General features: G+C 33.9%; 2 protein-coding genes across 2 annotated transcripts; one reads left to right on the forward strand and one right to left on the reverse strand.

The window, feature by feature from the left end:
• Positions 1-2,159: 2,159 nt before the first annotated feature.
• On the forward strand, positions 2,160-9,722 carry LOC124536104 (protein disulfide-isomerase TMX3-like). The gene is made up of 8 exons (XM_047112548.1): positions 2,160-2,404; positions 2,647-2,896; positions 3,060-3,243; positions 6,464-6,608; positions 6,744-6,966; positions 7,097-7,313; positions 7,501-7,696; positions 8,153-9,722. The coding sequence occupies exons 1-8, from the start codon at positions 2,365-2,367 to the stop codon at positions 8,173-8,175; spliced, it is 1,278 nt and encodes a 425-aa protein (XP_046968504.1). The 5' UTR covers positions 2,160-2,364; the 3' UTR covers positions 8,176-9,722.
• A 2,157-nt stretch (positions 9,723-11,879) lies between these two features.
• Positions 11,880-14,589, reverse strand: LOC124536365 (probable ATP-dependent RNA helicase DDX20). Its single transcript, XM_047112896.1, has 3 exons — positions 14,271-14,589; positions 13,982-14,152; positions 11,880-13,785 (listed from the first exon to the last, which is right to left on the reverse strand). The coding sequence occupies exons 1-3, from the start codon at positions 14,449-14,451 to the stop codon at positions 11,936-11,938; spliced, it is 2,202 nt and encodes a 733-aa protein (XP_046968852.1). The 5' UTR covers positions 14,452-14,589; the 3' UTR covers positions 11,880-11,935.
• Positions 14,590-16,909: the final 2,320 nt, after the last annotated feature.

Raw genomic sequence — 16,909 nt, forward strand, 5'->3', positions numbered from 1 at the left:
GTCCTGTCTTTGCTGCTTCCTGCCGTAGATCATCTAACTTTGCTTGCATGTCGGCGTGGGTGTGACTCAGCAGGCAGAGATCGTCGGCATAGTCCAAATCCTCTAAGATTTTGGATAATCCCCATTCTATCCCGCGGCGCCGTTTATCTGTGATGCGGAGCATTATCCCGTCAAGGACGACCAGGAAAAGAAGAAGCGATAGGAGGCAGCCTTGGCGGACACCTGCATGCACTGTAATGTCTTCCGAAATGAGGCCGTCGTGAGTAACTCTGCAGGAATATTTTCTATAAATACTCTCTAACAAGCGCACTATCTTCGGAGGCACCCCGATGTCCAGTAGACGAGACCAGATGCTTGACCACTTCAGCGTATCGAAGGCTTTTTCGAAGTCAACAAATGTAAGATAAATCTCTCTCTGCCATTCTGATGCCTGTTCTAGTATGATACGCAGAGTGTTGATCTGGTCTGTACAAGAGCGATTTGACCGGAAACCAGCCTGCTTCCTACGGAGGAGAGGATCTACAGCCTTTAGCAACCTGCCCAGAATGATCTTGCAGAAAACTTTGGCGGGGATTGAGAGCAATGTAATACCTCTCCAGTTGTCACACTCACTAAGATCTCCTTTCTTTGGTACTGTTATAATAAGACCTTTGTTCCAATCATCCGGGAGCTCTTCCGAAGTCCAAATCTTCTCGATTAGAGGCGTCAGAACATTGACTGTGGAGGTCAAGTCTGCTTGTAGCATTTCCGCTGTGATCAAGTCAAGCCCTGGCGCCTTGCCGGTCTTCAGAGAGAGGACTGCTTTTGCCACCTCTGATGGTGATGGTGGTTCCGTATCAATGTCGAGTAGTTGAGGTTGTGGGGAACTAACATTTATCGCGTCAGGTGTCGATGTTGCAGATAAGCGGAAGACCTCCTCAAAATGTTCACGCCAACGCAGCAGCTGCCCTTCTGATGTCACAACAAGCTGACCATCTTTGGATTTTATGGGTTTCCTCTTCCTAGCCCTATTATTCCCAGCCAAGGACTTTGTTGCGCTGTAAAGGATTTAAATTGGTTCCCTGCGAACGAGGACGGGTCCTTGTGTGGGACGCTTCATGCGTTGACACGTTGGCCCCGTCTCATATTCGAGAAACATTGTTAAGAGATGATGCCGCTGCGGAAAAAGATGACGCAAAAAATAGTTCTAAATATTCGTGTCTTATCTCAAATTAATTTTGTCCCATCTGCTGTAGAGATGCTTGGAACTTGGATTAGTAAAGTAAAAAGCTTCATCAAAAGTATAACACCTCGCCTTATAGCCTCCACTGGTGATAAGAGGGCTGGTTAGTTTTTTGCCCAGAGGATCAGTATTGCGATGCAACGGGGAAATGCTGCTAGCATTCTTGCCACCATTCCACGCAGTCAAGATTTACACAGTAACTAGTTTTAGTTCATATTTGTGTATATTTAAGCATTTAAGGTTTATAATAGGTGGATAACGATAATTTCTAAGTTCATATAAATATTCAGTCATTCAATAAAAAATTAACAAAATTAAATTAAACTCTTTCCGATTGGCTCGTATCGTTGATTGTATGTTGAGATTTGGTAATGATTTGATATTGATAACTCAGCTTCTTTTCTAGCAGTTTATAGGAAAATGACTTACTCTAATGACTCGGTAATTGTTTGAATTTATCCCAACTGCTATATTCACTATCGGGTATCGCGTCAGTTTATTATTTTAATTCAACAAGACCCAAAAGTCTGGAAGTAAATAAAAGCAAGATTTTTAGCCATATTTTGCGTCGCACGTACACTCTGAGGAGCCAACTTTCGTCGGCGATCTTTCCGAAACGATATAACTTAGTAACTTTCAATAAAGGGGCCTACTAATGTCTCTAAGACCGGCAACTTAAATGAACATCGCACGAAGTTGCAGAAAAGCATGAAAGGATTTTCATCGTTATTATCGTGAAAATAATAAGTGCTTTACTTAGCTACTTGCCATTTACTTTTAAGGATTACCACCTCAGGGCATTCGGTATTGGCAAGAATAAAAATATAAAATTATTATTCGTGGCCTTAGCGATATTCGATACCTTCGCTTTGTTATTATCGATGTTGCCGGCAGACCGATGTCACTTGCAAAGTTACAACCCTACTCAAGTCTAAAATTCTAAATTAAATTAGTCTTATTGACAGCTATAAGACAAGATATTTGTAAAATGTATTTCTTTTTTCTAGTTTCTAATTATATTTAAGTGTTTTGTTTGCTGTCTTCGATCCTATTAATATTGAAAATATTATAAATAAAGATATTATTTGCTTTAATTAATTGCAGTTAAATAACCAATTAACTGCTGTATTTTGTATAAAACTATGAATCTAGTTGTGGGAGCTATTTTATTTTTTCTATTAGGTAAGTAAATAATATGTTTAATACTTTATAATACTACTATAATAAGTTATTAAAAAACTGTTTAGCTGTACAGAATTCATGTCATTGAATTTTTTTTTTATATTTATACAAAAATGCACAAATTTTTTCATAATTATTAAATTAGAATTGAAGTTCTTGTATATCTGTCCATGTGATAAATATAAATTTATAAAAATGTCTATGATTAAACTTGAATATATATTTCATTACTTTATTTGTAGGTTTAAATGGCACCTCATCGTCTAGAGTGTTAGAACTCAGTGATAAATTTATTGATATAAGCAATGATGGAGTATGGTTTGTCAAATTTTATGCACCTTGGTGCGCTCATTGTCGAAGAATGGAGCCTATTTGGGCACATGTGGCACAGTCTTTATACAACACCCCAATTAAAGTAGCAAAGGTAGACTGTACAAGATTTACAGCAGTAGCCACTCATTTTAAAGTAAGAGCATACCCAACCATAATGTTGTAAGTTCCACTCTGTTTAATTAATTAATTATATTTTAATGTAGATAAATAATATTAACTTGAATACTGCTATTACTATTTAATTATAAATGCAATTTTATAATATTTTGATTTTAATAAATGTGCTAAAAACAGATGATTTATGAAGCAATATTACTTCCAGTATAAAAGGCGAATTCAGGCATGTTTACTCAGGTGAGAGGGTTGAAGATGATATGGTAAATTATGCAATGAGGATGGCACAACCAGCAGTGCAAAAAGTATCTCATGCTGACAGTTTGGGATATTTGAAGGAAACACATAATGTATTTTTCGGTTATATTGGAAAACAGCATGGACCATTATGGGTATGATTTTATAATTTTTTTATATTTTCAACAATCTTTATTGTTGCATAAACAGAGCTTGTATTGGTGCCATTCACTAATCTATTATTGTACTGCAATACTTGAAAATGCTCATTATACAATGAGTATTAAACCAATCAGAAATTCCATTAATGCCATTTAATGTTATATTCTGTTTCAATTACTTGAGGAATAAAATAAAAATAAACAACTTTGATATTGAACTGATGTAATATCATTGGCAACAATCTTAAATATTAATTAATCATATAAGAGTTGTATTATATGATATAATTGCTTGAAAGATTGCATAGTTGTTTTGGGAACTTTAGTTTTTTTATAGTTACTTTTTCTTTGATTGGAAAAGGGTGTAAATGTTATGTAGATCAATAATATGTAGTTTCAATTTAATTTTATGTAATATACAGTAAAAGCTCCTTATTCGCGGGGTATATGTTCCGTAAATATGCCGCGAATACAGAAACCGTGAATATGGAATGGTAATTTATATGGGATTATAGGGGATACGTTCCTAGGTGACAAAATAAAAAAACAAATATATAAAAAAAACAATTTTATTGAAGTTTTTGACCATATTGATTAATTATTATCTTCAGGCTTAGGCAATGGTTTAAAGAATTTCGTAATTCTTTCTTGCTTGGCAGTTTTTAAGAGCTCCTTCAATTCAGACTGATATTCAGCAGTGGCATTAGCAATTTTCCTCTTAAAAATAAGACTTCGTTCCATAGACGGATCAATTTTCATAAAGAAATCACAAAGCTCATTTGCCATTTTTAAACCTTCACTAAGATTTTTCAAATTAAATGTCACGTTTTCAGTGCTTGTTGAAGCCTCTTCTTCAATAGGCTGTGAATTTAACATTTCCTCCAAGTCGGTTTCAGTCAAATCTTCATTTTGCGATTCAAGCAACTCCTGAATGTCACTTGATTCTATCTGGTCGAACCCATCTCGTCCTATTCCATTCGCTATTTCGGCAATGTTTGCAGTTAAAGTTTGAATTTGGACAGATTCTTCGTCATTTTCCGCAGTCAAAACAGGCCACAGTTTTTTCCAGCATGATTTCAATGTGGATGGCTTCAGTTCTCCCAAAGATTCTTTTACGTTTACGATGCATTCTGCTATGTTAAATTTCTTCCAGCATTCCATAACATTCATATCAGGATCACATTCCATATTATCCAGTATGATTTTGAAGGTTCGTCTAATGTAATAGAGCTTAAAGGCCTGGATTATTCCTTGGTCCATAGGTTGAAGCAAAGCCGTCGTGTTGGGAGGTAAAAATGACACTTTTATATTTGGATGCATAGTTTCAAGTTCGCGAGGATGACCTGGTGCATTGTCCAAAACTAGAACGGCTTTAAAGTCTAAATTCTTTTTTTTTAAATAAGTTTCAACTTCAGAAACAAAACAATTCCGAAACCAGTCACAAAAAATAGCGCTTGTAACCCACGCTTTCTTATTAGCACGCCAAAACACTGGCAGGTTGTCCTTGTTTTGATTTTTTAAAGCACGAGGATTTAACGATCTGTAAAGCATCAGTGGTTTAATGACACAATCACCAGATGCATTAGAACATAGCAGCATTGTAACTCTATCCTTTGCTGCCTTAAATCCAGGGGCAGACTTTTCGCTTTTAGAAATGAATGTTTTGTTTGGCATTCTCTTCCAAAACAGTGCAGTTTCGTCTGCATTAAATACTTGTTCAGGTTTGTATCCTCCATCAGCTACTAGGTTTGCAAATTCTTCTGGATATTTTTTTGCTGCAGCAGTGTCTGCAGATGCAGCTTCTCCAACGATTTTAATACTATGCAATGATTGTCGCACCTTAAATTTATTGAACCAACCTTCCGATGCTTGAAATCCTCCATCTGTACATTCACCACCACCACTACCACCAGGTTCTTTAAAATGTGCGTAAAGACGCATTGCCTTCTCCCGGATCATTGGACCACTCAGGGGCATCCTTTTTTGGTTGCGGTCTTCGATCCATAATGACAACGCCACTTCCATTTTTTCTATTGCTGGATCACGAACAATTTTCGCTGACAGTGAAGTTGAAGCTACAGACGACCTTATTTTATCTTCGCATTTTTTTATCGATCGTACAGTTGATTCGTTGACATTGAATGAGCGTGATATGGATGCAAACGACTCTCCAAGACGTAAACGATCAAGCATTTCTATTTTCACTTTAAGTGGTAAAACTGATTTTTTACGCGTCGAAACTCGTTTTTCATTTTTTTTAGTCGACATTATAAGTTAGGAAGACAACGGAAGAGACGTGTTACTCGATCACAATTTTTGTAACGAATGGAAAGATGAAACAATAAAACACGTAAAGCGGCTCTTACCAAAGAACGGAACGTCTAATATGTGGCAGCATTTAACAATATACTTTATGCATTGAGTAATAAGGTTGCTTTACTTAAACATTTTGTTTGTTTACATTCTCAAAAACACCGACCGCGGCGAAGGCGGCTTATGTCAAAGGAAAAGTCGAAGCATTGCAGCGTCTATATCATATAACAACATACTTTAGGCATAGTTGTAATAAGGTCTATTTTATATTTTTTAATAGTCCATTTGACGGCGCGTTTACAAAGGAAACCGAATCCTTTTTAATAATATGTATGTACCGATGTACCGATTAGATCCGCGAATAAAGAAATCTTTAGCCGCGAATATAGGAATTGGGTCGCATATTTTTTATCCGCGAATAGTGAAAACGCGAATGAAGGAAGCGCGAATAAGGAGCTTTGACTGTAATTACTATTGCGTGATTCTTAAGAACCATTAACTAACTCTGTGACTAAACTTATAAAAATATATTGCACACCAGATTTAAAGTAGCCGTTAGACATATCTGAGTGTAGCTGGAAGCTTTGTATTGCTGTGAATTGATTTATGGCTTGAATGAGTTAGTGGAATAAATTCAATTAATCAAACTCATGAGCAATACATAAACTTGTAGGGGTTCATATCCCTACAAGTTCATGGATATCTCGTAAAATTTTTACATTTACATTAATTTTTGTGATTAAGCCACCAAAATATTATTAAAATAGGTGATTTATCTGATAATATTTCACCTTTTTTTAAATAACCCTTATAATCGTTAAGAATACATTGTGATTATTCTAATCTTCGCTGTTCTCAGTAGTGGCTTGATGAAACCATGTCTTAATTAACTTTATTTTAGGAGATGTTTTCTGTTCATGCTGAAAAATATCAAGCACATAGTTGGTTTTATGCATTGTCTTATGAAATAGCTAAAAAAGACTTAAGACCTCCAAATGAGACTGCTGTGTTTGTGTATAAGGAAGAAGAAATTTATTACTTCAAACGTTAGTATTTATTTAACATTTATAAAAAGAATTACCTTCAATTTATATTCATTCTTACTTTTGTGTTTAAGTTTTCTTGAATCTTAATATTATTAGAAAGTATATAATGTAATGTAAATATTGTATTGATTTTAGCTAATGCAGAATTGCTGCAAGATAGGGATACCTTAAATGTTACTTTAAACAAGTGGGTTAATTCAGAAAGATTTGGTTTCTTCCCAAAAATAACAAGATCAAACATCAATGATTTAATGGATACTGAAAAATTTATTGTTATTGCTGTTGTATCAGAAAATAAATTAAAGGAAATATCTCAGACTGAACGTGATTTTAAGGATATGATTGAAAATATAATAAGGTATGAATGTGTTTATTGTACATTGCCATATTTACTGAAAAACATTGATTTATGCAAATTATGCAACAATTGGAATGTATTGAATAATTAAATAAAATATTTTATAGTGACCATTTATATTGTTTTACAGAAATAGGAAACATGAACTCCATCATCGATTTCAGTTTGGCTGGATGGGCAATCCTGAGTTGGCAAACTCAATAGCTATGTCAGAATTGACTGTACCCCATTTGATAGTTCTTAACTCCACTACTAGTCATCACCATATACCAGATGATGACCCAGTGCTGATGACCCCAGAAGCAGTTTCGATATTTCTTGATTTAATACATAATCAAATGGCACCCGTAAGTATAGAGCTACACACTCTCAAAGGAGCATTCGTAAATGATATATTAATTGAAATAGATTTTTTTATTTGCTTCTTTTCCAAAGTACGCTTATAAAATTTTAATGTGTAATGGGATGATTTACAGTGACCAGTAAATATGACTACATTCTTATATTTAATTATGATAATGTATTCAATTTCAGACATATGGTGGCAATAGTTGGTTAGTTCGGATGTACAGGGGATTCTTTGAAGCTAGGACGACTCTTATAAATATGTGGCAAGGCAATCCTGTTCTAACAGCTCTCGTGTTTGGACTGCCACTGGGCTTTCTTTCCCTAATTTGTTATTCTATATGTTGCGCCGACATACTCGACGCCGATGAGGAGGAAACTCCCGGTAACTATTTATTTATAAGTTTTAATTTAAAACGAAAATTTGTAATAATACTATTACGTTTTATTTGCTTTTTAAATTTGTTTCTTTCGTAAATGTTTATTGTTGTATGTTATGTTTATATGGAGCAGTCTGTAATACTTAAATGTTCATAAAACTCCAGCAGTAAAACGATTCCTGCTCATTTTAATCTATTTCAGTTTGTTTAATTTTCACGCTATACTCTGCTGATTTTATATCTAGTTTTAAGTAACCTGTTTTCATTTACATCTTTAATCTTATAACTTACTCTCGCTTTGAAACTAATAAGCAATAAACAATGGATGGATGGATTAATGGATGAATGGATTATTTAATAAAAAATTTGATTTCATTTATTTTTCTTACATTCTAGTAATTCGGATTAATTTTGACATAAAATATTATCTTTACTTATATAACGATTTTTTATTTTTACAGAAACCCATGAGAAAAAGGATTGAAGTAGATGATTAACAAATGCTGAAATAGCTGTGTAAGATAAAATGATGTTCCATTTTTGTTGTTTTACATAACTTTATTTACGGTAGAAAATCAAATGAACAACACCAAAATATGCTAATAGTAGTAATCTGATTAAATGTAATTAACATTATATGTTGTACAAAACCATACTATAGCTATAAAAATTTGAAGTATAATAATGTCAAATAATTCACGAATATATATAACTTTACAAAATGTAAGTTAATAAAGGTATATTTTATTCATACATAGACATGTATCAATTGATATTTAGCTGTTGTTTTTAGTTCACATAACAAAAAAAATCTGCATCTGACCAGAATTCAAAAATTAACTTAACTAAAACGCGTAGAATTAATTAATATTATTATGTATAAAATATATATCTTCTTTAGTAGACGACGTAATAATTGACATGCATTTATTAATTACATCAAGGTAATTTTTGTTGTTTAAATAGGATTAGAGAATAAATCTCAGCTATTTATCTTTTAAAACTGCATTTGTTTTGTTTTTCACACTTTAACTGTCTATTAATTTACAAATAAATGTAAATATTTTCATATTCTTATGTGTATTCGTTTTATGACGTATTTTTATTTAAATTCAATGTAGATATAAAAATATTTATTACTCATAAGAAGGCAAAACCTTACTATTTCTTTTTAAATTGCGAGCTCATGAAAATTAATTTAAAAAAGAATATGTTTTTGTTTTAATAAATTTACATTTTTCAACATAATTTAAATAAAATATAATTAGCTATAATGGGAGAGCAAGCTCAGTAGACATCATTTAAATTAAATGTACAGATTTCTCCAGGCTTTTACTTCGTGCTTTATTTCTTCATTATACTTTTTCCAGCCAGTGTCCTTAAATATTTGAAAAGAATAGGCGCCGCCATTAAACCATTATAAAATATGATACCTTCAGTTAACTTATGGCAACATGATAAGTGTGATGGAAACTTTTTGAATAAAACTGTTTTGGCAGAACCAATTCATCGTTTCGACTGTTTCTTCGTCACTAGTCCATCAGATCTCGACTCTGCTATGAAACAACACCAATATTTTTGTCATGATGAAACAAACTGTTAATTTACTTATGAATGGGCAATTTTGTTCCATAGAAGTTGACGTCGTTTCCTGGACATTCAATATCACTTGAACTATAACTTGCTGAATGGTAACAAAGGCATCTGCACGCTACATTTGACATGGTTTTTATAACTACATTTGTTGCGTAGGATACAATCATCCATAAATAAGCAGATTACTAATCGATTTATAAATAAATAAGGCAAAATAAAAAAGTATTAATAGGAATTTAGTACTTACATGTGTGATGTAATTTATATTTTCTTCCTTTATTCTTCCTGATCTGGATCACTTAAATAAATTATTTCGGATAATGTACTGTAAGTAATATAATAATAAAAATAATTTATGTATTATAAGGCGAATTCTAGTCCTTTCAATAGTTTAATTAATCTATTAGAAAAGTAAGTATTAAATACGTTTTTATATTAACGGCTTTTATTTTTATACTCCTTAGAACCTATGGACCATGGTTATTACGCGTAATTCGGGTCAAATATTAAAAAATGTTTGCACCTAGAAGTACATTAGTTTCGACGACTTCTCGATAAAATTAATTACTCGATTTATTTAAAAAATAATCAGGATTTTTTACACAGGGATTGAGAGACTAGATTTGAATCCCAGCGTTTAGGCTCAGAAACGAATAGCCGGCCGACGATTAACTGTCAGTACGAAAAAGCTCTATCATTGGGGCAATTAGAAGGTAAAATTACTCATTTTAAAATAATACTTTTGCTGAACTAAATGCCATGGACACTATTTAATTCATATTACACGAACATAAACCAAAATATAAGCATGGAAGTAGAAAACTGACGAATTATTTTAGAAATTTACGATTTAATATATCAAGTTTAGAATACTATTCTATGTATGCCACACGCATAGTATATTTGCATAGCTTGACGGATGGCAAACACCCTACACAAGCAACGACATTCATCGCCTGATTCGCCATATACTACAGCTTTCGCCTGTGTATGTCTGTGAATTAATGCAACATTAAAAAAAATGTAATTTTTATATTGCTTAAACTATTTGCGTAACTGATTTTATATAAGGAAATTAAATTTATAAACAAATAATAAATTAATAGAGTATTGAGTGAATTATCTAATGTAAACAGGAGCAAGCGTTAAAAAAGAACACGATTTTTTTTAAATCTTATTATTATTTATTTTTTTATATTATCTGGGTAGGCATATGACTCCACTGCACCTGATGGTAAGTGGAAATGGAGTCCAAACGCGAAGACGACTAGTACGCACAGCAAGAATGAGCTGCACTAGTCACCCTCGCATGCCGGCCCGCAAGATGCCTCTTCACGCCTCGTTTGAAGGCACCCCGGCTATAAGAGGAGAGGAACACGTGTGCTGGTAAAGAGTTCCATGTTTTGGCGGTGCGACATAGAAAAGAGTTGCCAAATTTATTTGTGCGCGTTGGGATAGAGGTCACTGTTGGGTGGTGACATCGCGAGCGAGAAAGGGGAAGCAGGAATTAGAGAAAATAATTCCTCAGCATTAACCGTGATACAGTCGATAGAAAACGTAAAGGTTTGAGGGTGTTTGTGACCTTTACGTCGCCAATAATGCGGACTGCACGCCGCTGCAATCCAAGGCTTCCATTAAGTACTTAGCGGAGCCATCCCAGAGATGTGAGCAATACTCAACGCAAGACCGCACCTGTGTTTTGTACAACAGGAGCTGAGGAGTTGTTGTAGCGTGAAAAAACGCCGCACCTTGTTCAGGATCCCGAGATTCCGTGAGGCTGTTTTGATAACAGCCACGATATAATCCCTTGGATTATGGTCTCAGTTTTGTACCTCTAGAGAAGTGTCACAGACGGAAGGAACAAGGGAAAATGGTGACTTTCGCTGTATATACCTGCATTTTCTTCGCATTAAACTCATCAAGATTATCAGAACGCTATTTGGCAATGAGTTCTAGTGTCCTATCAGGTTCAACAACAAGTTCCCCCCGCTTCTCTTCAGTTTTGGCTCACCCGGCTACTGCGCTTCCGTGGTAATCCCCATGCACTGTACTATCATCTGCATAGCAATGTATGTTCCCAAGGGTGAGGATATCATTGATGTGCAAAAGAAAGAGTGTGGGGGAAAGCACAGAACCCTGAGTCAATTGTTAACACTTTATTTTATAGTAAAATATTTTTATAGATTGTTAAAACTTATGGTAATTATATGGTACTTAAAACGGGGATTACCTGAAAAGTTTTCCGGGAGTTTTGAAAATTGGTGTTTTTTTAGATTTCGACGAACTCTTTTAAAACGTTAACATATTAGAAAAATGGCGTTCAAAAATAGTATATTAAGAAGAACACTGTTCCGAAACATTTTGCGATAAAAAACTATAATGTAGACACAATTTATATATTAACCTCTCATAGACAAATATAATAATAAGAAATATTAACGTCTACTTTCGAAAAAAGGTAAGAATTATTCAACAACTGGAGCGAATAAATATATTTGCTTTTACTCCTTTTACCTTTTGTGGTTGGAACTGGCTATAGATATAAGCAAAAGTGCTGTTAAACAAATTTATTCTTTCATATTTCAAACAAATATTTGTGTAAACAATTATTTTTATATTACCTTTTTTATAATAAGCATAAATTTAATCTATAATTTACTAAGTTCATCAATGTATATTGCTATTTCAATCTGTTTTACATTAAATTTTAGTTGATTATACCAGTTTGTATAAGAACTTGATACATTATTTTTTCTACTGCCTTCATAATCATTATTACTAATATCTGAAAATGAATCTTCGGATATATGTTTAACATAATCAGACTTTTTTCTTCTATTATACTTAGACTTTTGCTTGGATTTAGTCTTAGTTTCTTTATATTCAGATTCTGAACTTGAAATATTTAAAACATTTTCTTTTTTATTTTTAAAATATTCATCAGAGAAAGAATTATTTTTTTCTTGAGTGCCTTTTAATACTGTTTCTTTTGATATTTTTCCAGATTTTGATTTAGTTTTTGAGCTACTGAAAGTTTCTGGAAGGCCCAATTTTAAAACTTCACTATTATTTTTTGCTTCATAGTTTAGTCCTATATTTTTATTTTCAATGTATCTATTATTATTATCTACTAGATTCTTATTATTAACAGTAACTGGTGTCTCAGATTTACATTTATTTTGAATATTATCATTTCCTATATGTATTTTACTAATTGTAAGATTTTTATCATCTTCATCTTTTTTATGTTCAATATTTGACTCTGAATGTTTTCTTTTGGAGGTATTAAGAATACTCTCTTTTATTTTATTTATTCTCTCAAGGTAATCTTTAGCTAATATATTTGGAGCATCAATACATTTATACTGACAACTGCAGTTTTCATTGGGGTCTGGTAAATTATTGTTGTTAAAAGACATAAGCAAATCAGAAAATGATTTTATATTGTCCACTTCTACTACTTCAAATGATTTATGTAATTCCTCAAAGCTTTCTACACTTTTACTTACTTCTAAAATATCCTTTTTTCCACATAGAATTTCCCAAAAGTCAACATAGATATTGTCTTTTGTATTTTTAGACAATGATGTATATCCAGACATGATTGGTTCAACTGTTTGTTTTTCATCAACACACTCATTTGTGTCATCCTCGCTCCAAAGGGATGTTAAGTTAACAGATATTTTCAAAGCTTCTAGCATATTTAAAAACTTTTTTGCTTCCACACCTTCGCTAAGTATAGTTACAGCCATTCCATAAGATCCATACCTTCCAGCTCTTCCTATTCTATGCAAGTAAGTTTGCCATTCAAAGGGAGGTTCAAAATTAATGACTAGATCTACATTAGATGCATCAATCCCACGAGCTGCTAAATCAGTAGATATAAGAAGCCTACATTTATATTCTTGTAAAGTTTTTATGGCATCCAGTCTATCAGTTTGTTCTTGTTTACCATACAGCTGTTCTGCGGGCCACTTTTCCCTAGTCAACATTTTATGTAATTCTCCTACTCTAGTTTGATAATTACAAAAAATTAAACATTGCTTAAATTGTTTTTTTGTTAACACTTTTAACAACTCTTTGAATCTATATTCTGTTTGTTTTACAATGTTGTTATTATATTTAACATATGTTACTCTCTGAGCCACTCCTAATAGGACACAATTACTGTTAGGGCAGATATGCTGGGCACCATAAACAAATTGACTAATTAGCTCTTTCGAGTCTTCAGGATACGTAGCACTACTTAATATTACCTGCTTTTGTTTTGGTAAAAAAGAATGTATGAACTGAATGTCTGCCAAGAAGCTCTTTTCCATTAATTTGTCAGCTTCATCAAGAATTAATAGTCTTACAGAATTTGTATCAATATGTTTATCTTGAACAAGATGTTTTAGCCGTCCTGGACTACCAACTACAACATGTACATTTTTATCTTTAAATTTAGTAATATCATCTTGAATTGGTAGACCTCCCATTACAACTTCAACACATAAGCCTGAAACATTAAATATAATTAAAATAGACACATAAATATTATAAGCTTTTTTTTATTAAAATTAATATTTATCCCAATACTCAACAGTTTAAAAAAAAAATGAAACCAAGTTATTTATTATTGTACTTTGAAATTGCTGCATTTGATACAATTAAGTTTTACACTATGAAAATCCCACTTATGAACAATATCTTACCATCATATTTGCATCCTATTTGTTTAAAAACTTCACATATTTGAGCAGCTATTTCACGAGTTGGTGCAAGAATTATTACTTGAATCCCCTTATTAAGGTCTATTTTTTCTAATGCAATTATTGTAAAAACGGCGGTTTTACCAGTTCCCGACTTTGCTTCTAACATTAAATCTGAAAAGAAATTATGCTCAATAATTAAAAAAGTGTGCACGCAAACCAACTAATATAAAAATCGAGCAATCTGAAAATGTAGCGAATTCGTTCGTAAATCCATAAAATATTTACTTACCAAATCCACATTTTCCTAAAGGAATTCCATGCAATTGTATTGGAGAAGGTTTGAAAAAACCTGCTTCTTTAAGCCCATTTAACGTATTATTACAAAGAAGCATGGTATCGAATGTTACATCTTGATATATTTGTATGTCATTTGTCCTCTTGGTATTAGATATATTATGAGCTAGCACCATTTTCTCTGATTATGGCAAAGATAATAAAAATCAAGCTGAATATTTAGAAACTTTAAAGACTATAGTTATGAAATAAAAGTTCGACACAGAAACTTTGCCGGTGTTTATTTTATTTTGTCATAACTTCATAGGTACAACAACGAGTGTCACTATTGACAATTGTCATGCCACAGATTAAATATATTACATGGCATTCCTAAATATAACTTTATTAACATAAGAATTAACAACATTAAATGCTTAAATATATATATACAAATATGAACTAAAACTAGTTACTGTATAAATCTTGACCGCGTGGAATGGTGGCAAGAATGCTAGCAGCATTTCCCCGTTGAATCGCAATTCCGATCCTCTGGGCAAAAAACGAACCAGCCCTCCTGTCACCAGTGGAGGTAATGAGGCGAGGTGTTATACTTTTGATGAAGCTTTTTGCACCACTACTCCAAGGGCCAAGCGTTTCGACAGCAAATGGAACAAAAAAAGTAATTAGACATAATACACGAATATTTAGTTATTTTTTTGGCTTCAGCTTTTTCCGCAGCGGCACCGGCTCTTAACATTGTTTCTCGGACATGAGATGGGGCCAACGTGTCAACACATGTAGCGTCCCACACAAGGGCCCGACCTCGTTACCAGGGAACCAATGTTAATCCATCAGGTCTCTTACCATCATCACGACTAATTCCACGAGGCTCAGTAAGAGCAGGAACGTCGATGGTGGCAAGAGCCCTTTTTATTATGTCATTAAGAGAACCGTGGCGGAAAAGCCTACCTGAACTCCTTGGGCAAGAGAGACCATGTAAACCGAAAGAGTCTACCTCCTTTCCACACGGGCATCTGTGTTCAGTACACAGAGGTGTTCCCAGTCGGAGACCAATCGATATGCGAAAACATTCATTATCTAAAAGTGTCCCAAGATTTTTAGAGGGTAATGAATTCAACCAGTGACTAGACTCTTTAGATGATAACGCTACAAGCCTGGCACGGTCTTGAGCACTTGTTAAATTTTGTGTCAAACTGTGTAGTGTAGCGTGAACCAATGAAGAATCCCAAAGTTTTTGTTTTGTAACTTCCTTAGGGATATCATCATTAGGGCACTTTACCTTCCAGGTCTCTATCGCCTCAGTAACATTCATGATTTTTACAGATTTTGATTTTAAAATTTCTGAACAAAGGTCTGAAATGCTATGTACAGAAGAGAGAAAGGCCGGGAGGGCAACACTTGATATTTTTCTCACGCCGATGCCACCAAAAGGAATGGGAAGTGTAGTTTGAGTCCAAGAATATTCATCAAGAGATAAATTTAGAATTTTTTTTTCTAAAGCTTTTTTAAGGGTGGCATCGAATCTAAATAATCTAAAAATCATCAAAAATCTTTTCCTAAATATTAATTTTAAATACTAATTAAACTTTTATGAATATATCAAAAAATGTTGACAGAAGCCTATCCATATTAACCCTTAAAGTAACTCTGTCTGTTTGCCGCTCTTTCGAGAGCAAACTAGTGAACCGAGTTTGATGATTTTTTTTATGAAGTAAACTTATATTCTAAGAAAGGACATAGGCTACTTTTCTTTCCTTCTAACTTTTCTTGACTACTAGGGATCATTTATAAGGTAGTGTACAGAGGTGCATAACCTTTTTTATAATTAAAATTTAAGAGAATGGTTTGGCGAGAAATATAATAAATTAAATTTCTGTTTACATAAGGTTATTTTAGATAGTTGGTTTGGATTTTATAAATCGAGAGTGAACTTTTGGTTCCAGTTAGCTTTTCTTTATGGGATTTTGCCCCCTGCAGACGACTAGGAGGCTTATCTGATGGAAAGTGACTACCACCGCCAATGGACATTTGCAACACCTCGGGGCTTGCAGGTGCGTTGCCGGCCTTTAAGAAAGGAGTACGCCCTTTTCTTGAAGGCTCCCATGTCGTTCGAAGTTCGAAGGTGAAATTAGCAGACGAGATAAATCCAAACAATTCCTCGGAACATTCCCCGTGAAAAAATCGGTCATTAGCTTATTTTTGTACCAAATTTGGAGGGCAATAGTTTCATTCTGTAAGATCATCAGGGTCCGGAGGGAGTAAGCGAAGCGGGACGGGAAAGAGCCGATACTGCTCCGAGACGACACCTTCGTCCTCTTCCCTGCTACAGACGTTAAAAGATAGGACTTGACCTGGGGCCGTGGACGCATGAAGTGGGGGCCTCATGTTTCCTACTTCAAAAGGCCATGAGAAGGAAGGCAGTCGGAATGGCGTTGTGCAGCGATATCATCGTCGCTCTTAGAGGAGAGTTGCGTCGACTCACGAGTGGATCATTGCACGGGAGTGGTCGCAGTTGCGTTATATCGACACGTTTCCACAGCCCTTGCAATTCATGCCGAGGATAGCCATCGCAGTGGTTTTAGTGGGTTAGAGTCCCACATAATCCGGTTTTCGTTCCGGGTTCCGGGTACT

This window comes from Vanessa cardui, chromosome 16 (assembly GCF_905220365.1).
Source record: "Vanessa cardui chromosome 16, ilVanCard2.1, whole genome shotgun sequence".
NCBI lineage: Eukaryota > Metazoa > Arthropoda > Insecta > Lepidoptera > Nymphalidae > Vanessa > Vanessa cardui.